The sequence below is a fragment of the Harpia harpyja genome, chromosome 3, assembly GCF_026419915.1.
Source record: "Harpia harpyja isolate bHarHar1 chromosome 3, bHarHar1 primary haplotype, whole genome shotgun sequence".
NCBI lineage: Eukaryota > Metazoa > Chordata > Aves > Accipitriformes > Accipitridae > Harpia > Harpia harpyja.
The window spans coordinates 58,587,022-58,608,465 of record NC_068942.1 but is presented as its reverse complement, the minus strand read 5'-3'; the positions used below and the strand labels follow the sequence as shown (position 1 = coordinate 58,608,465).

Here is a 21,444-nt window from a genome sequence, read left to right as displayed (position 1 = left end):
CACCTACCAGAGCTAATGTATTTGTATATAATGTTGACATTGCATATTTACTCACACATATACATTTACATATTTTATATCCATAATATTTTTATAGAGAATAAATATTTATCAGAAGGGAATATCTGCGAGTTGCTTGGCAAGAAAAGAGAAGCCACTGTTCCCTGATGCATCATGGATAAATAAGGGTGGCTAAAGTTGCCAGAAGCCAATAGTTTTCACATTTTTTTGCCAGGCAAGGGACTATAGAAAGGGCGGATGACAATCATACAGGCCTGAATAGGTCATGCAAGTCTTCATGAGCCAACTGGGTTGCAACTTGTAATTTAAATGACCAAGTGCATCTGTTTATATAATCCAGTCCTAAATCACAGACTGCTACAAAGATATGTTCAGTGTCCCTGAGATTGAAAGTGGCCATGAAAGTTCACTGTCCTGATCGCTCCCAACATGCCATCATCCTTCCTTTGCCAACGGCTTGCCATGCTCAGCTGCATCCTGAGCAACTAGGACATACTGAAGGGACCTGTCTGCTGGATGCTCCTTCAACAAGCACGACCTCTGAGCCACGAGCCCAGCTGAACAGTAAGTGAGGATAGAGAAGGAGCTCAATGCTTCCCAGAGCTTAGCCAGGTGCTCCACATGCCAAATACCATGGTCTTGACATGCCCTCATAAAAAGGCCTGTCTTCCTACTTTTCCCATCACATAGGGATGCTAAGCAGTACAGAAACTGAAGAGTGAACCCCAACATTACTTCTGATTGTTTCCTAAGCTCTCATGACCTCAGAGCAGACATCTGCCTTGAACTACAGAATAAAAACTGATTATGTCCTAAGCCTCTCTACATTTCACTGAGATACATAGAAAATATGCCTCTTTTATTCAAGTACCTAATTACTCTTGAGCCTTCACAGGCACTACATTCCATCTTACTAACTCTTTGGACTGTCTAACCGCAGATACGTGTTCACTTAATGGCAAAAACACTATTGTGTACATCTAGTCTAGGAAAGCCTCATCAGGCTTTAGAGTCAGAACTCACATTTTCTCCCTGTCCTGGTTTTAGCTGGGATAGAGTTAATTTTCTTTCTAGTAGCTGGTATAGTGTTATGGTTTTGATTTAGCATGAGAATAATGTTGATAACACACTGATGTTTTCAGTTGTTGCTAAGTAGTGGTTAGACTAAAGTCAAGGATTTTTCAGCTTCTCATGCCCAGTCAGCAAGAAGGCTGGAGGGGCACAAGAAGTTGGGAGGGGACACAGCCAGGACAGCTGACCCAAACTGGCCAAAGGTGTATTCCATACCATGTGACGTCATGCCTAGTATATAAACTGGAGGAAGTTGGCCTGTGGGGGGGAACACTGCTCAGGAACTAACTGAGCATTGGTCGGCAAGTGGTCAGCAATTGCATTGTGCATCACTTGTTTTGTATATTCCAATCCTTTTATTATTGTCATTTTATTATTATCATTATTATTTTCTTCCTTCCTGTCCTATTAAACTGTCTTTATCTCAACCCACGAGTTTTACTTTATCTTTCCTGATTCTCTCCCCCATCCACTGGCTGGGGGGAAGGGAGCTAGCAGCTGCGTGGTGCTTAGTTGCTGGCTGGGGTTAAACGATGACACTCCCTGTAGACAAACAGTTGGTGTGGTCTTCCTAGTGCACCTAGTGCACACACCTTGCATTAAGTCTTCAACATTTTCACTCCTGCATTCACAAGACTAGAATGCATCACCAGTGCTGCTAAGTCCTCCCTGTGTACCCACGTCAGCAAGACGCTAACACTGTCAGAGGAAAACAGAATCACCCCTCTCCTCACCTCACCTCACCAGCTTCTTGCTCCACACCCCCATAGTGCAAAATGGGACTAATGATCCCGTCGTGTCACAGCCAATAGATCTGTAACGCAATCCAGGCTGAGATATTAAAATGTAACTCTGATACAGGCCTAGATCCCATTTGTAGCCCAACCTGGGGTTAGCCCTGTTCTTTTTCTAAACCATTTTGCTCTGTGCATATTTGAATATTTTAAATTGCAGACACAGGACTTACAGGCCATTATATGCAATTTTCCTCAGGATTTGTAATGAGTTAGGATCATGCCATGAGGGCTATTAACGTATTTTTTGTAATAATTGCACTCTTAAAAATAAAGACCAACATTGAGGTCTACCTTTACCGGGCAGAAGTGGGAGTCATTACAGCTGGCACAACAAGAAAGAAATAGCAAGATAAAATAGTTGATGGGCTGCATGGAAGGGGGAAGCATACCTCTTTACTGTCCATGGAATCATTTCATGCTCCCTCCTGGGCACCTGAGTCCCAGGCTGACAAGTAGCCGTGGCTCATAGGACACAGAGACAAAAACGCAAATGGCTTGACTGGCACCCAGTAGGCTTAGTTGCTTTTGTCATGCAAAGCTCAGCTCAGAAAAGCAGCAGGGACAAAGCTCTTTCATGATCAGTGGCTGAAACAAAGAGAAAGTTGAAGGACTTACCTTGTTCACCCATCATCAGGTGTGAGAGGCCTTTGAAAGAGAGAGAGAGAGACAGGGGGAGTAAGAAAAAAAGAACAAAACAGAAAAAGCAGCAGCAATATCCATGCACGCTGGTCCAATACCTCTCAGGATTGGAGCTCACATACTTGAACTAGACCAAGTATGAGTGTAGCACACAGGGCGCACACATATGCAGGCGCTGCTTTCCACACTGAGCAGGAAAGCATCTGTCACAGGTAGGAAAAACCTGCTGGTAGTTGCAGAACTGTGTTTGAGGTTCATCATACCTCTTGGGGAGCGATTCTGGAGGCACTGCACACCAGTATGGCTAAATGGGGCTAGGGAAGCCAAGGTCTGCAGTGTGGCTCTGTGGGGAGCATTTGCTCCTCTGGTGAGCTATAGAAATAACTTCTCCTCAGCTAAAGATTTGAAATTCAAGGCTACAGTGGTCAGTGAAAGGGAGGCCATGATCCCACCACATCTGCTTCAGACAAAGCATCTGGGCTAAATGCACGCACACACACACAAAGCTATCCTCATTCCTGAATGTGGTGGCTTCAACATGTATTTTTAGGAGTCAATCAACACCGCTCACACTTACTAATTATACACCAGTACACCAGATCTGGCAAGGACTAAAAAATTTACCTGTAACCTATTTTTAATCCTACTCCATTTCCTTTCTGGGAAGAACTGGAGATTAAAACTTCTAAGGGTAGTGTGTTACTTTATGGCTCTATAGCTAAAGCTACTCTTTGGTTTCATAATTCAAGGTAAAGCCAGAAAGCAGCACAGCTCCCCTCAGCAGTGACAGTCACTGTCAGCTCTATAGATAGGGCTGTAGTGGTCACCTGGGCTGCTCCAGTCTCTGTCCAATAACTCTTTCTGGCATAAACCTTGTTTGTTTCAATTAAAATCCATTTCTAGCCCAAATTTTCAACTATGTTTACTGTATAACTGTATTCATACAAATATTGTTTAAATACTATTGTGTATATATATATTCATGCCCAATTCATTAAGCATCGATTGACCCATTTGTTAATTTTGTGACACATGATATCACAGAACTAACATAACAAAAACCAAGTCCTACCCACTCAAGCCATGAGTGACCCCTTTCGTACTTGGTTCCCTGACCTTCTTCCCTTAGCTTGATTCCTCCTCCACATCTCCCACCTCTCACAGCACTTAGTATGGCAGGGATTTTGATCCATGCATACACACCCCACTCACACACCCTATCTTAAGTGAGTTTATTAATCAAACAGGGCTGTGACTTTTTTAATTTCACGGAGACTGAGAGGTCAAATGAATTTATTGGAATGAGAATTTTCAAAAAGCAGCATGCTGAGTTTGAATTTGTTTATTTCTCTCACTTCTATATTTTTCCTCTGCATCTGCTGGAGAAATCTAAAATCCAGATCATCCCAAGAATATGTTCACCCACAGAGAACTCCAAGCCAGATAAGGGGATTAATAATTGTACAGTCTAAGGAATGCAAATATCTTAATGTTCTTGAAGATTATTGTGGATTTAGAAAAATAATCAGAAACACAACATAGGTTTAGATTTTTTTAGGTTTTTTAGCTATAAATAAACATAGCAGATTTGAGACTGTAGGACATATTTCTGGTCTAAATTACAAGATATAATTTCACTGAATTGTTTTGCTCTGCTAGTAGAGTGGGTTGAATTTGTGTCTCTATTTATGGCCACTGACCCCATCATTCTTGATAGGCAAATCTTAGGTCTGTCCAAATGGGCAGTTGAAAGTCACTGTAAAAGGCACTGTAAAAGTCAAGAAGACAAAAGTATAATTGTTAGGACCTAAAAAGCACAGAGACCCTGTAGCAATGGTGAAAAAGGAGAAAGGGCAAGAAGGTGGCAGTATGACATGCAGCTGAAGCTGGCCGAACAGGGAGGGGACATCAGACACAGAGCAGAGATAGAGGTCCCAAGCCCTCAGGCCTCGTACACTGCGGGGAAGGAAAGCCATGGCTAAGAGGCACAGCACCAACAGGCGCAGCTGCTGGGGATGGCAGGGGCCTTGTCCACTTGGGGAGGTGGGACACTGACAAAGAGAAACCTCCAGAGAGGTTTCAAAGCAAGAGCCTGCATTAAACACTCTGAATCACACCGTAAGACGACCCCTTCTCTCTCCACCAGCCACAAAGGAACTACAAAAATCTCAAAATGTCAGGAATGTCAACACCTCTTTTGTCCGTATTCCAGGAAGGCCAATGCTGTGTGCCCTATCTGTCAGGCACATCAGCCAGGTGCAGCCCAGAGCCCTTTCCCTGCAGTCCAGGAGTGAGAACACCCCCCAAATGTACCCACCATTCTGGCCCCCGAGTTGGCCTTGGTTCAAATGCCTGCGAAGGAGAGTCTCCCTAAGAAATGTTCTGACTCTTTCTGCTTCTTGACAAATTTGAAATACAACAGCAGCTGTGGTATTGTATGTACCTCTTGATCTTCTAGTCCCAAATGAACAATGGAAGTAGGGAGATTAGTGAAAAATAATGTCCCTCCCCCACCCTGCTACTTTTTCCTTTTTAAAACAGGAAGAAAAAGGGGGGTGGACTTGGAGATATAGCAAAAACCCAATATTATCTCTTAAGTTGTCCATCAACACAGATCCTTATTTTAACAAAGAAAACACCAACAGAATTCCAGATTCACTATTAGATAGAATAATATAAATAATGAAATAACATATCAGCTTTTCTCATCTGAAAATTTTCCTCCCTTGCAATTTTAAGTAGGAGTGAAAATTAGTGTATTTATCTCCAACGAAATTTCATTAACAACCAAAACCTTCAACCATTGAGATCTAAAATCTGTGACATTTGCAGCATGTGTAAAAAAGGCCCCAAATTAGTCACAGTAAAATCAACAGGGAAAACATGAACTGACATCATTGTCTCACCTTTACATCAGTTTCAAGACATGACAAGACAATTCTCAAATGATAAAAGTCAAAGTCATCTCAGGGTGGCATGGGGTAGCACTTGCTATTGGACAACAACAAACTAATAGGGCATCCAACAAACCAATGCAAGAGGTGTGGGAATTGTTCAGACCTGCAAACTAGACCAGATTTTGTCAGAACAGGGGGGACACCTATCACCATGCTATTTGGGCATCAACCATAAAGGCCAGCAAAGCTTTCAGCAGGATGCTAAATGAACTCATCAGGCCCCAAAGCACATTATCCACATACACAACCATTGTTTGTGCCAACAGCCATCCCATTCCAGGGGAATCCTGTAGGAAAATCTGAGTTTCCACCTAAATCCAGGTGAAACATGCTTTCCTTTTAATCTTAGATTTGTTCAACAAGAAACCCAGCTTAAAGCCTCAGGGCTCCAAACCCAGTCAGTGCAGAACCGGGAAAAGGTTGACACAAACCTGCATGAGCCACAAGGGTCAAGGGGTTGCGTGCTTTTTCTAAACCAGTCTAGTCATTCTTACAATAACCTACTGGCTGGGCACAAGCGCAGCCCAACAAAAATGGTGGATAGCAAGTAGTCCGGGAAAGGTTTAGGAAAACCTCTTATCTGCCTGCAAAGAAATTTTATGTCAAAGTCAGGAATCTGGTGACTTGCTATTCCTGAACTTCAAACATGAGTGACAGTAAGGACAAGCACGTGGCTTTGGAATAAGACTCTCAACAGGTTTCTTAGATAATTATAATGCTTGTGCTTGTGCTCAGCCTTTGGACCCCCAGCTTCTTCAGAGTTTCATCAGTAATGTGAAGAGAAAGTGGCCTTCTTCTTCAGACCACTGGTTTGTTATTAAAATAACATGTCCATTGCTGAGGGCAGACAGACTTATAAAGTCTGCTCTCTGGCCATGATTTATGCCTGCCACAACTGACTCTTCCTATTTAGGTCTGGGAGGTTTTTTGGTATTTCTTTAACCTACTACCAAATCAGTATTATTTTCTTAAAGGTTAATATTAATCTTCCTTGATCTCAAAGTAACATTTCAAAGAACTACATTTTTTTTTTTAAATTGTGAACCATCTGCTTTCTATATCAAAATAGTAAAATTAAGTGGCTCTAATTGTACAAAGTATCAAGGGCCAACACTGGATTCTTACGAAGCCAGAAGGACATCTTTAAAAGTAGCTTCAGAGTACAATGATATGGAAGAGCAATGTAGTTAAACAGTAGTCCTCATCTTTAAGGATTTACTAGGGGCAATTTTCAGGGTGGAGGAGAAAATGAAGGAAACCTTGGAAGCAGTTTGATCCTCGCCCCCACTGTCCCCACCCCCAGCACCACATTTGGGTACTTTGCACTTAAAATGGAAAAATAAAGCCACAAAAACTAAGAAGGTGGGGAGAGCACAAAACACAGCTCAGAGTGACAACTGATTGCAGCAACAAAGGAAGATGGACTCCTTCATCTAGTTAATTATAGCTTGTCCCATGTTACTGGGCCCATGCTCGGGGGGTGTGCACGTGTGTGGGGGTGTGCATGCGCTGCTGAATTGCTCTGTTAAGGCGGGCAGCCTCAGTATTTCCCTTTTAATGATGCCGCCAGATGATTAGCCCAAAAGCTCTTAATGAATAGGAAGAGAGACTGCCAGGCTGCAGCAGCAGCCCAACTCTCCCCAGGGGCAGGCTTGCCCACAGAGGATCCTTCCCTGGGTATCAGACTCCATGACCCTTTCAAACAATAACAGGGCCAGCTGCAGTGTATGTCTGAGGCAGAGCATCGTGCCCTCTGGTCCAGGATATACATGCAAATCCTTTACGGCAGAGCTGAAGAAAGAAATCATGAAAACCAGGGATTCTTCCAAAAATAAAATGACATCTACTATAGAGAAGAGCACTCTGATGAGTGATAGAGTCTGTTGTTTACACCTCCTTTCCTAATTTCCTAAAACCAGTCATTCCTTACAAAATAGGCTGTTTTTCTCCTCTGAGCCTCCTACCCCAGCTCCATCAGCAGTTCCCTTTTCTAGTCAGGCAGGAGAGCTGACAAGTCCCTTGCCTCCCATGTGGTCCCTCTTAAAATGGGCATCTTGAGGTTTTCTAAAACCCAAAGACCAAGGAAGACTCCCCAAGAGTCCCCCTGTACGAAAAAGAGGGCATTCCAGCAGGGCCAAAGGATGGGACTCAGAGGAAGAAGCAAAACCCTTGTCTTGAGAGATGTGAAGAATGGATGAAGAGGAAAAATCATTCTCAGGCCTAGTTCAGACCTTTTAGTTGCTAGACAGGTCAGCTTTGCCAAGACAATGACCTGATTCCTTGGCTGCTGGCATACATGGTGCCTGTTTTTTCTAACTGGGCAAAGCAGTATCACAGGCTGGGGAGCAGTCATTTTTGTTTGATTCAACCATGATGCACAACAGCCAAGGGGCTCCTCGCAGGCCCCAGCAGTCAGGCCAGCCGGGAGTGCAGTTCTGTTATTGTAGCCGGAGGCCCACTTCCAATCCAATTACACACAACAGCTGTGCTACCTCCTCTTTTCCATACCCTTTGCTTCCTCTGCTATGTAATTCCAGGATAGGTTTTGTCATTATTGGGAGCATTGAGTCAGGGAGAGTGGCACCTACTCTAAGTGATCAAAGGAATAAGAGCATGAGGTAGAAGCCAAAGAGAAAGTCATTTACCCCAATATCTATGTGCAGAAATAGTGACCAAACCATACTATCTCCTTTCTCCCATGGCAGAAACAGTATTCTGACATTACATGTGGCTTATTCCTAGAAGTATTCACAAAGGGAGGGCTACAAACATGGTGGCATTTGAAAGCATGAAAATAAACATGCAAGTGTTCACAAAGATGGCCACACACACAAGAGAACATGTACAGGTAGCAAGACTTGAGGGTGAATGCACTTTATGGCTGACCCATAAGAAGATGTGTATCACTACAAATCGGAGCACCTGATCAAGTAGGTGCACAGTTGGGAAAAGAACTGTTAGGCACAGAATAGAATTCTTCAGCTTGAAAAAGACATCTCTGACAATATATATGAAAGAGGTAAAATCCCAAATAATACAGAGCAGGTGAACGGGGAATTTTTTTTTTTCCCCTATTTGTCAGAACACAAGTAGGAGTCACTGAATGAAATTCTCAAGGAACAGGTGTAAAAACAAGTGAAAGAAAGTACTTTCCACATTTGAATGATTAAACAATGGGACTTATTATCACAGGATACTGTGGAGTTAAAAAATATAAGTGGATTAAGAAAACAAAAACTGGACACATCCAGAGAAAATATGTCCATCAATGACTGTACAACACCACGATCTGGATGCAATATCAGGTCAGAAAGTCCTTAAAAAAAGTGACTACCAGAAACCACAAAGGTATATCAGGACAACACCAATGCTAATGGCATTTCTTAAACTTCTTCCAAAGCATCTGCTTTCGTAAAGAGATGCTTCTGGGCTAGATGAATTCGTGCTCTGACCACAGTGATCACTACTGCCACATTGTTGCAAATGGGTGTGCATGGAGCTGAAAAACATTCACATTTCAGATCAGATTTGGGGGGCAGTGCCTGTGCAAAGAGTATTCAAGAATGAAAACAACAGTGGCACCTATGAAGAACGTAAGCCTGTACAAACTGGTTTCAAACACCTGTGAGAGTGGCACTGAAGATACGGCATGGGTGGATTCTTACTCTGACCTAGAAACTTCTGCAAACAGGAAACTTCAAATGGGCTGAAACACAATTCACACATCTTCATGCCCAAAAAGCAGAGTTCAGCTTCAAGAAAGCAGAAGCCAGCATACAGGTACTGCTTAAATGACCCTATGACATGGAGTTAGGGAGACAGACTAAAACAGCAGCGCTGCGATGAAGAAGGCAAAGAAGCATTAAAAGATGGAATTTGAAAGATTAAAGACCGATCAAAAAAGAGCTAGTATGCTTGTGCCTTCCAGGATCTCTGGATCCTTATGAAGGAGTTGTTCAGGCAAACAAGGACTAATTTTTCCTCAGGGCCCCAGCTAACTAGGTCATTTCTACTGGGTTGTGTCCATTCAGTTACGTGCAAACTCTAGTCAGCAGTAAAACCATAACAGCAAAATGCCTAGAACTTCATCTCTTAGCCTCCTCCCCATGAACATCTGAAGATCTCTCCCACAAAGGGGTTAAGCGTGGCATGAATAGGAAAAGCACTATTTAAACTTCAACACCCCCCAGGTATCACTACCAGTCACCATAATATCAAGGACCCATATTTAGTTCTTTCTCTTGCATATATTCTTCCACTAAAAAAAAACCTAAGTGAGACAGAAGAATATCACTTGCTCCTTGATCTACTGGTCTTTTCCCAACAATTTGTCTTTCAGAACCTAGACCACTGGCAAAGAGTAGAAGGTGCAAAGAAAGGGGCTGATATTGTGCAGAAGTGACGGAGGCATCCATTCTGGTCTGTGCTGCACACCACTCCCCAGCCAAGGCACTTAACCTCTGTAATAAGGCTCTTAACCTCCATAATGTTCAGCCCAAGATCTCTGAGCACATTGTGAAGGTGAGGTGAGTACTGAAGTACTGAAAGGTAAGTTATTTCTCCTCTACATGACACAGCGAGTCAGTGACCCAGCTGAGTACAGATAGCAACAGTCCCAGCTCCAGGGTCCTGCTCTAAATGCTTGACTTTGCTGCTTACAATGTGGTGGTGTTATTTTGTGACCGGGGACATAACATTTGCAGGGCAGCTGCAAATTATTTATTTGTGCAATAAGCCAGACAGGATCTTCAGCTGGCTCTTAAAAGGAGTATAGCACACCAGCCCCTATTGCCAGAGTACCCCTTCTTCACAAGCAGAGACCTTGCAGCCAGGGAAGGTTCATTACACATTTCTGGTTACTTTGAACAAGACCAACCTCTTTGCACCTTGCAGGAACTGCACCCAGCAGAGCCCTGTGGTCCCCACTGCTGCCAGCCCCAACCTATTCACAGCTACCTTCTCTTACTGGGGAATTAGTTCTAACCAGTCTGTTCAAAAATAAAAATTAACCAGTTAATCAAGGGGCTCTTTACAGCCCTTCTGCTACCTGTGGGAAAATAGTTACCACTAGCTCATAAAATCCCTAATTTGTCTTGCAAACAGTGGATGGTTAAAGTAACCATTTTGACAGGGGCCTGGGGCTCTGTCCTCACAATACAGATAGCTGGATGGCCAAATAGGAAGAAAGCCTCTGCACAGCCGGGCAGAGGGGAAGTGCTCACCCAAACCCTCCTGGTGGTCCATGTTGCTGCGCAGTCACGCAGCAATGCCAGTGTCCTCCCCGGGGGAGGGAGCTGAGCAGAGGGATTAGACTGCGTAGGAGTAAACAGTTACAGAGTCCAATAATGAGGTGTGGGTAATTGTCAGACTGAAAACATACAGATGAGTGTGACAGCACATGGAAAAGAACATTCACATGTGAGTAGAAATCCGTGTGAGAAAGCACACAGCAGTCCTGAGAACAAGACCACATGTGTATGAGCGATGGAAGAACAAAAAATGCACATACAAGCATATAAATTATGAGAATAAGAGGGCAGTGGGGCAGAAGAGCCCATTCAGAGAGCAGAAGGATGAACCACTCCAGGGTGCCCACAGTAACAGCAGCATGGTCCTGTACTGGTTGTGCCACCTCTGCTTGGGCCCCTACTAGTCATGCTGTCATCCCCTGCACACTGTGCAGGCCTTGGAGATGGCCCTGATGTTGTTAGAGGCAACACTCATTTATGGCATAATATCATGAGTCCTACTGGTAGAGCATAGCAAGGCCAGGCATTCCCAATTCAACCATCCTCCTCTGCCACAGACACCAACAGCTTCAGGACGTGGTGGAGAGACTTGTGACCCCGAGCCCTTGGTGCATGTCCTGTCAGATCCTGCCAAGATGAGAAGAGACAGGAGTTCCTGAACACCTCAGACTGGGACAGAGAAGGTACATGTTCAGCCCCGTGGGTCACTGAAAAGATTCAATGTTAAGGCTGACAGAGCCTTTCTTTCCAAGGCATGCCAGACAACATTTGCCATTTGGCCACTTCCACCTCCATTGTTGCCAGCTGAGATGCACACAGAATGCAGGGGACCTCAGCAAAACAAAAAGGGGGCTGACGAGAGAAGCCAAAAGGCTAAATATGCAGGGAAATTACCCAAGCGGCAGTCCCTCACTGCGCCTCTCCGAAGTGTTTCACAAAATCTGATTATCCAAGTGTAGAAAAGAAGCAAATTGAACTGAGAACTCATTCCAGGTCCAGGTCAGGTTTAGCAAGAATTATGCAGAACGTTGAGTAGGAAAAGAGTCTTGATGTTCCCATCATCCCACTCCAGCAAGGGCAATGCCAGCTGCTTCCCTGGGCTCTCACTTTCATTTCACATAATGATAAACCAGGAGGAGCTGCCTAAGCGTGAGGTAAAAATTTAGTTTCCTAAGCTTCAGTTGCAGCAGGATGTGGACTACAGCGTAAGGTGGTCTAGTTCGATTAACCCTTGTAGCTGAAGTTGGGGGACTCAGATCCTTCCGGCAATGAGGGAGCAATCTGGGAAGGGAGGTTTGGAGTTCTCCGTGGTAAAATACTTCCTTGGGGAAGAAGTCCCAAATAAACAAGCACATAAAGCACACGTTCTTTCTTCCTTTTAAATTAATCATTTGTGCCCTGTCAGGAATTACAGTTTTGATACCTAGATAGGATCACACATTCACATTCGGACAGAAAGACACTCACTGGTTTTTAAAACCTAAAATAAAACAACAAGAAAACAACCCTTTGTTAGTGGAAATGAAACTCAACAGGTAATCAGTGAGACTAGCAAATGGAGTAGACTGCAGCAGAAGGAGGAAAATGACCAAACTAGATTTGTATGCCAGACTACACACCTATATATCAGAAATAAACTGTATATAATGCAACGTTCAATGTAATTTTCATTCAGAAAACATCCCTTTAACTGACCAACACAATGTAATCTCTGAAAAGGGAAGTTTGCGACCTTTGCTACTATGGAGCCCTCCTTTTAGCAAAGACTTTGCAATCCAGACCCTGTGATGTCCAGTATGAAGGCTTGTTCTGTACACTCTCATGAAGCAGGATGAAATTTCTGCCCCTAGTAACTGCGCACCACCACTCCTTAAAGAACAGCCTTTCAGCTCAGCAAAAGCAACACTTACCTGGAATATGATTGACATCTGTCGAGGTGTTTTCATGGCAAGCAGAAGGGAGAAAAGGAAAAGAGAGAGAGAGAAGATAAAAAAGCCATTAGAGATGCACACAGCAACTCAGTATCCTTGCATGGAAATCAATTTCATGCAAAACCAGAAGTAATTAGGTTTGTTTGAAGGCCACCCATCTGCAGTCAAGCACCCAGCCATGCAAGGGAGGAGGCAGTGGCTCCCTCTCCACTGTGCATGTAAAAGTAAATCCACCATCATATCTGTCCGGAGAGAGAGTTCCTGGAATCAGATAGAACCAAGCCACGTCAGTTCCTGTAAGAATATTGGTTAAAATATTCTACTGTTTTTCACACACAAATGCAAAAGAAAGAAACAAAAAACAACCTGCCTGCAGTAGGTTTCTATTGCACATAAATTCAAGCAAGTTTTCAGAAAAAAGAAAAGAACCTGCTCCCCTTTTGTGAGGGGCCATGTGAATTTATGACCAGGTGCAAGACACTCAACATAGTCCCAAGTCCAGAAGAGAGCCTATTCCTTTTCATTCCTCTTGCCCATCATTCCCAAAACAACATCCTTCATTGCAGACAGCAGCAGGGGTGGGAGAGAAGTGCCAGAGGCTTGCATGTCCCACATGTTGTCTTTCCACAAGATGCTGAATTCAGACCAAATGTCAGTCAGTACTTTTTTCTCTTTGTGACATAAGACCGCTTTTCAGAATCAATCACATAAATCCCAGAATAAATTAGTCCTCTAAAAAAGAGAGGAGCAAGACTATGTAACTGATAGTATCAATCACAGAAAAGGCATATCTGTGAATGTAGTGCCTGTTTTGGGCAGAGCCCACCAATCCCAGAGAATGTGCTTTAAAAAAATGCCTCTCAATTTTTTTAGCATCCCAAGTTTAGTCTTGCTCTGAATAGCTACACATATCGTAACACCATGAGGGAAGAACCCCTGAAATCTCACGGGATTAGACTAGATCAGTATTTTCCTCCCAAGGCAGCCCTCCAAAATAAGAAAATGAACTTGCTTGAGGAAACAGTGGGGCCAGGTCCCTACGTAGCGTTCTTCCCTGAAGGCTTGCACCTTGCCCAGAAGTTGTGCTGCTGCAGGTATCATCTTTCTAGTAAGACTTTAAAGCAATACATTAATGATTTGGACTACTACAGGTCCTGGCCCACTTCTGCCACAAGTCTAGGAGCATGACATGCTGGGTGCTTTCGCTACATACCAAGGTCTAAGAATGCATTCTCCTTCCCCAAATATCCCCTCCAATTTCCATCAGTATTCCCCCTTCCTGTCCAAACCAGCTGTGTTGCTGTGAAACTGGTGCCACTTGTCTTCTCAAGACACTTGCATTTCAGTGGTGAGTGATTCCTGTGCACGTTGCTTTTTGTTTATCACCTTTTGTTGCTTTTTGTTTATCACTTTGTAATGGCTCCAGAATAATTTGAGGAAAAGTCCCTGTGGTACATCATACATATATCAAGCCATCCTTCCCTAAGGAGGTAATAACCCAAATAAAACAATGCACAAAGAGGGGAGGGACTGTTGCATCAACTCATTTAATTTCCATAGCTTCTACTAAACATATATGTCAGATCTGATGAGTGTTATTTGTTGCCTTTCCTGTTTTAACACATAATTGTATCCAAGAACTGGAGGCTTGGCATGCAAGCCTGGAAAGACACTTAGCACTGAAAGTTTGCCTGAAAGTAATTATTTTTAGGTAGAAAAAGAAAACAATTGTCAGGCAGTGATGCATGCACTGAGGATGGAAGGCAAAAGGAGGTGAGAGCAGGGGCAGAAGGAAGGAGCAGACCCTTAAACACCACTGTAGAACGTGAGCACTATGCCAAAGAATTTACAAGTCCACAGCTAGGACTTGAGATGTTGCTTGGGAAAATCAGTGGCAGTCAGAGATGATCACACGTTTCAGAAGAGGAAGAAGGGAGTACCATAAGGTACTGCAAATGTTTCTGATAATCCAGCAGCTGCCCCAAAGCCTATGCTTAAGCAGGTACAAAGCTCTAGACCCATGCTGTCCTCTCAGCCCCCCTGCACGCCTGACAAAGGAGCGGGCACAGCTGCAGCCCCAGCTACCTCGGGCACCCAGGAACAGCATGCACCCTCACCTGTGCATGTGCATGCACAGTGTCTGTGTCTGTGCTCCAGGAGAAAACCCGTGGGATGTTTAGGGAATAAAAAGGATCAGCAGACAGAAAGGGCAAAGGAAAGAGCTAACCAAGGGTGAGCAAGGGATAAACACATTAAGCAAATGAGAGAAGAGGCAGTGGGCTGTAACTGATACACTGCTTGAAATAATACTTATTTAACTGTGCATGAATTAAACAGGTCATGAAGCTGTTAAACAGGGGAACAAAGAAGTGTTAAGAGCTACACAAGCTTCTCTAAAATGTAGTTTCTCAGTGGCAAGTAAGAAAGGGCAGACAGCAAGGGGATTTCCTTTTACCCGTATTTTTTTTGTCCAGTGTCCCTAAGAGCAGGCATCCTCAATGCTCACTGGTTTTACTCTTAGCTTTCTTTTTGCTGTATCTTTTTTGGAAAGAGTCCACCCAACACAATTTCTGTATACACTAGTTGCATCAGAGAAGTCACTGTTTGCAACACTTTTGCAGTATTTACCTATGCAGCAGCCCAGGTGATTAGTGTTACTTCCCATACTAAATACAAAGGGAGTTTCTTGTACTGCAGACACCCCCCCATGTGGTATCTGCTAGCAAATGCTGATTTTCAAGTGGTGAAAGTACTTGTTTTTTATTTTAAAACACACATGAGAAAGCACTGTTTTCTTTGTGAAGACAAAAATGGTATATAGCCAGTCAGTCCTCACAAAAGACCCTACAATAAATACCACTGTGGCACACAATTGAAACTGCCATGCAAGTCCTCATGGGAAACCCCAAAACACCTCTGCAGTGTGGTGTGCCACTCCACTGTGCTGCACAATTAAAACTGTGGTTGCATATATTGACAAAGGGGACCCTTAATAAGAAACCTCTGATGCAGTACCTTATGGCTGGTGGCTCCACAATTAGAAAAAATCTAATGCCTCAAGAAAGGTTGAAGATAGAGATGGCAAATAGGCAGAGTGACCAGATTTTGGGAGCTGAGTTGACTCTCCTTCAGTCCCTATCATCTGAGACGTTCTCTCAAATTCTCTTCATGTTTTTCTGGTTTGTTTTCAAAAGGACTGTTTAAAACATGTTCCTACTCTCCCTTCCATCAGCACTACCTTCCTCCCCCACAGGGACCTCCTACCTGCCACAGGGACTGAGGAGGTACAGCATTCCCCGATCAAACAGGGAGTGTGCAGAACCCATGGCTAACAAAAAGCCCGGAGACCATGCGACTTACTGCCATGCAGATGGAGGTTTCTCCGCTTTCTCCAGCTCAGAGCACTTCAAACACAGAAAGGTCTGCCTCTTAACAAAAGACAAGGCAGAGTTTGCTTTATCCTATACACAAGAGCCCATTTATTGCTCCTTTGTAAAGGGCTGAGCCGCAAGCCGGTGCTGTTTGCTTTGGTTCTTTGATGTTAATAGCTGGGTTGAAAGAGGGATCAGCAGGGCTGCTGCCTTTGTCTGGTGCAGCTCCAGCCATCTGGGTGGGGTGGAAAGGGAAGGAGAAGGATGACGGGGAGCAGGAGGAACAAAGCAAACATTATTATAGCTCAGGTCATTCCCCTGCCTGTAGAGGAAACATCCGAGTTATTTTTAACTCTAACTTTTTTAACAAGAAGTTTAGCAATAAGGGAAGGTGTGATGAGAGTACACTTCTCTCTCCAACTGGAAGACAAGGACAGCACAGACTTTCTATGCACACCAGCCCTACCAGTACACATCACCTTGACCTGAAGAAACCTGCTTTCGATTCCCATCTCCATGGTCCATTCAATCTTGTACCCTGCTTTGATGGGCTGTGGACACCCATCTTCTGCCAGCTAAACTGAGACCCACTGACTGAATTCACACATCCCAAACCAGCTGTTGGGCAGAAGCATCCTAGGCTAAGTGGAAATAAGCACCTCGAAGTGAATGGCACTCTCTTGTGCTACGAGTCCCTCAAGCTCTCTGGCATCCTCCTCCAGGGCTCTCTAGTTACCCTCTCCCTGAATGCCACTGTGTGGAAATGACTGGGGAGCAGACAGAAACCAGGGAGAGGAGGAGGGCAAAAGTTAAAACACTTAGAGGCATCTCTTTGTCATTGGAGACCCACTCCCAAATAAGAGGAGATCCTGCCTTTAGACAGGAAAATGACCTTATGCTGAAGCTCATTCAGTTACCAACACCTAAAAAAAGCTTTTCTAAAGCAGATTTGGCTCTCATCATGCTGCAAATACAGAAAATGGATATAGGTACAATTTCACTGGCAGAAGCATGCCTGGTTGGGAACTCTCAGTCACTTACTTTGACTTACTGATACATATGAGAACAGTTCAGAGACCATAGATTGATGCATTTATGGCAGCCTGTGAAATGATTCAAAAGATACGTGATGAGCCAGCCTGGACTCCTGTGGTGTGGTAGTAAGAGATGCTGGTGACTCAGAACCGGGTGATTTCCTCTTAACTGAGCTCTGATGCAACTGAGCTCTGATGCAACATTTTAACAATACAATGAAGAGCTGCATTTTGGCTGAGCTGGAAAGCCCTCAAATTGCAATGAGCAAAGTCTTCATTAATTTGATACTTTATCAAACAAAGTGTTAATTCCAGATGCTGATTTGGCAAGTGGTCGCATTCCATCCTAACCTGGTCTCTTAAGGTAAAGGTAAACATACGGTCCTACTTCACCTCCTATGCCAAGCTGTTAGGGACCGGTGTTGTTGCTGCAAAACTGTACAGATTCCTTGTCTTTCTCTTCAGGACACAGTGGTTCAAAGCCACCTGGGAGGGTTATAGCGACATAAAAAGAAACAGCATTTACATTGTATAAACAGCTTCTAACAACAATTTGCTTGGGTAAAGACAGGCTCTGTAATGAGATCAATTCCAAGCATTAGCACAACAGCCCTGTAGTGCCCATGCTCAGGCAGGAGATAGGCACTTTGAAGATTGTTGTATTTATGGTTAACCAGCTTAAAATCTTGGCTCCATTAAATTCATAAAAGACTTGACAGTTACTGTGATAGTGTCATGATTTCATCCCTCATATTTACTCAACATCTTTTGTCTTACTCTGGTAGTAGGCTCCATCCCCAGTACCCTTCCACTGATTCCAATGGAATTGCCACAGAAGTAAATTCTATTTAATTTGCTAAATGTTCAGGACACTGAAACAAATCCAAGACCACTTGAGCCTATGATGTCTGTCATTGAGCTGCACACTGGGATCATGAAGAACTTCACAGTACTAGCAGGTGTAGGCCTTATTGTCTCACTCCAGAAGAATAGGACCCTGTAATTTGTGTTAATGGAGTGTTCAACACTTCTGATTTTATTCAGTAGAGACAAGTGGTGACACATACACAAACAAGTTCATTACAATCAATTACATTTCTCTGTGTCCTCTGTCCTACAGGATCTCTTAGGCTTCAGTCTCTCAGGAATAGTACTCACTTGATACGTTGCATAGAATTGCAGACATTTGTGGTACTGTGCCTTTGCACAGCTAATTCTTGGGATCCCAAAGCACTTACTAGCTGTGAATATAGGAATCATTCATCCAATACTGAAATGCAGCCAGCTCTGAAGTGAAAGAGACAGATGTTTAACAGCTTATAGGAACACCATACAGCAGTTTAGCATGTCAGAGTTAGAACAACAAGAACTACTTAAAGAGGCAGAATGAAACTTGGCTGATTCTACTAAAAGTGCCATGTGATTTTGAAGCACTCCTGATTTAAATGAGTTGAAGGGATTTGATTTCAAATCTTATCTGAATGATTAACAGTGATTTGATGTCTCCAATGCTCTTCTCCATACTGTCTGCATTAATGTTGTGGGCAGCCTGCCCTCTCCACAGCGTCAAATGCGAGGTTGACTGACACGTGCCTCAGTATGTCACCTTCTAAAGCATATGAAGTTTGAGTGGATCCTATATCTACTAAAGAAAACAGACCCTTTACCACAAGGGACCAAGCTTTCTCCTCTCAGGCAACGAAGACACTCAGGCAGAGTGTGCGCTATAGCTAGCTGGGGACACATCTGCAAGCCACTATGGTTTTGCTACAATTGCCTGGCCATTTAGAGAAGTACTTTGATATCAACATGGTATAGATGGATTAAGTATGCCTGCTGCTTTCAGAAACAATGCACAGAGTTACTCAGCTCCAGTAAGAGTAAAAAAAACCAACAAAAAAAAATCTTAAAGAAATGAATTCATAATAATCCCTCTAATTAACTCTGTATCATTACTATTCTTAGATAAAGCTGCTTGCTGATTTCACGGCTTTCAGTGAAAGTACCATCCTCTCCCACACATCCCAACAAATATGCTCATGTACATTCCTTGGGGCCCTGGCTACATTGCTGGGGAAAAAGTCAACAGTTCTGTAGCCTACTACTAGCAAAAATCCAACTGGAATTTAATTACTTGGTGCCCTCCAAACAATCTGTTGATCTTCACTTAAACTGCCTAGATACATTGCCTGAGCATTCCAAGATGAAGCTTCTTTCTATCTCATCCTAGGTGCCTGGGTGCTGGAGGAAATAGAGGATTTGCTCCCTGATGTTATGCACAGCACCTCTGTACTCTCCACTCAGCCAGTTGTGTTCACAGTCTTGTGGAGCACACAAAGATATATAACTGTATAACTTCTGAAGGGCAGGTGCAAGCAGAAAAAAACAAAGTGCCTTCCATATTCACCATGGATAGAATGAGAAGAAACTTATGATGCAGAAAGGGAAGTTTTGGTTTAATGTTAGAAAAATTTGGTAGCAACAGAGTAGGGAGGCTCTGGAATAGCTTGGCTACTGGGAGTTAGCCACCAGCCTCAGAGACTATTAAGGAAAGACTAGACAAGTATTTCTCATTAATTTTTCAGATACACCTGATTTTGTCTTGGAAAGACTAGTTGGCCCTTGAGACCTTTTCCAATCCCATTTTCTACAATTTTATTATTCTAATTCAAAACGCACTCTCCCCAGACAATCCTGTCAGTAACAGCTGCCAGGCATCACAAGCCAAGAGCTTCGGTAATGGAGCAGGGCAGACACTAAGGCTGAGCCCCTGACAGCAGCCAAGCACAGGTACTCAGGGAAGAGTCAAAGGAAATGAGAAAATTCATAGTACCCTTATCAACAGCTTCCAGCAATGACAGACTGGTGGAGGTTGCATCATGACCAAAATGTTTAACAGTCCTTGATGGACTTTTCCCTCCTTAAATTTCTCTGGTCTCTTCTGGAACTAGAATTGATGCAGTGTGAAACAGTATTTTTGTTTGTTCATTTAAAACCTGCAGCTGAATACATCACATTGGGCATCCCCTACCTGTTGCTTCATAAAATACTATGAATAAACATTCCCTATTCAGCATCACCACAGCACACATAATTATAACTATCTACCTTACGTCCTGCTTTAGCCACTTCTTTTCTAAACTGAAGAGTGCTGGTCCATCAAGACCCTCTGCATATGGCAGCCATCCTGTGCCTACAGTGAAAAGACATCTAAGTTAATCTACAGCAGGACCAGTTTTGAATTTTATCCTTGAGCTACTCATACTGGGCCATTTGTGTAACTAGTATATTTTAGCACACGTCTAAACCCATCTGAAGCCTGTCCCTCCCCTAGGGCATACAGTACTACACAATCTGGCCAAAAATCCAATGAGAACAAAGCTATTATTCTTGTCAAAAACACAGGCTGACAAGTTTATGAATAAGAAATACAGACTGTGTTTGAACAAATCAGCCTAAGAGCACTCTACCTCTCTGGAGATCCTTGTTCCTCACCAGGGCCTGGTGCAGATCCAGACCCCCTCTTCTCTGATTAGCAGTATCACACACACAGCCCTATAAAGAGCACTCATCTGCCCTAGAATTCACTTGCAACACTTGGGCCAAGAACAAGCTATAGCTCCTGTGAAGGAGGAATAGATACCAGAGAACAAACAAAGCATATCATAGAAAAACTAGGACACTCTGATAGTGTGTTCCCAAGTTACACACGTACAGTACACAGTCTCCTCCACAAACACTATGATTTGTCATTCAATGTTTCATGCAAATGGCAAAAGCCGCCATATGGTTCATCATGTTACATACTAGAAGTGCCAAAGCTTTTTCCACCTAAGTGGCCACTCACAGAAAAAAAGGGGACTAAATGACTTTCCTGCCTTTAGCTACAATATTTGGGACCACTATTTATAAGCCATTCATATATTGGGAGCAGTGGCAGGGTTACATAGAAAGTTGTTTTTGTGTTTTCATAGGTCATCTTCAGTGGTAAAAAGAGGAAGATGATTTCTCTTTCCCTCCCACCTCAGATGAAACAAGAACCTTTGACCTTCTAAAAGCGTACATTGCTTATACTTCTGCCCGTTTTTTCACAATTCTGTAACATTACCTAGGTATCTCTGTACCTGCTTCCATGCAACCATTTACAGCTGGAAACTCCTATCCTAATTCAGTTTTCCCTTCAAGATGAGAGCGCCTCACGCTTTGCAAAGCCTTTCAAAAGCTACTTGCAAGAGAGTTACATTCCCATGGACAGTTGCTTCCTCATGTTCTAATTACAGTTGAAACTAGCTTCCCATTACAAGCCCAATTTTCTCTTGACTTTAACAAGAACTAAATCAACCAATGTGACACTTCAGTAGCTGCATCGTATCA

At 43.3% G+C, this 21,444-nt stretch overlaps 1 protein-coding gene across 39 annotated transcripts in view; it reads right to left on the bottom strand.

Annotated features, from left to right (window-relative positions):
- The window catches only part of NRXN3 (neurexin 3), a 1,052,972-nt gene that overhangs the window by 954,478 nt on the left and 77,050 nt on the right, over window positions 1-21,444 (bottom strand). For 33 of the 39 annotated variants that reach the window (XM_052782846.1, XM_052782845.1, XM_052782867.1 and 30 more), the window contains 2 exons: window positions 12,645-12,662; window positions 2,505-2,534 (listed from right to left, as the gene is read on the bottom strand). The exons of the other annotated variants lie outside the window; for them this stretch is intronic. In XM_052782846.1, the coding sequence (XP_052638806.1) occupies window positions 2,505-2,534; window positions 12,645-12,662 (48 nt within the window). The remainder of the gene's footprint in view (window positions 1-2,504; window positions 2,535-12,644; window positions 12,663-21,444) is intronic. 39 annotated transcript variants of the gene reach the window in all.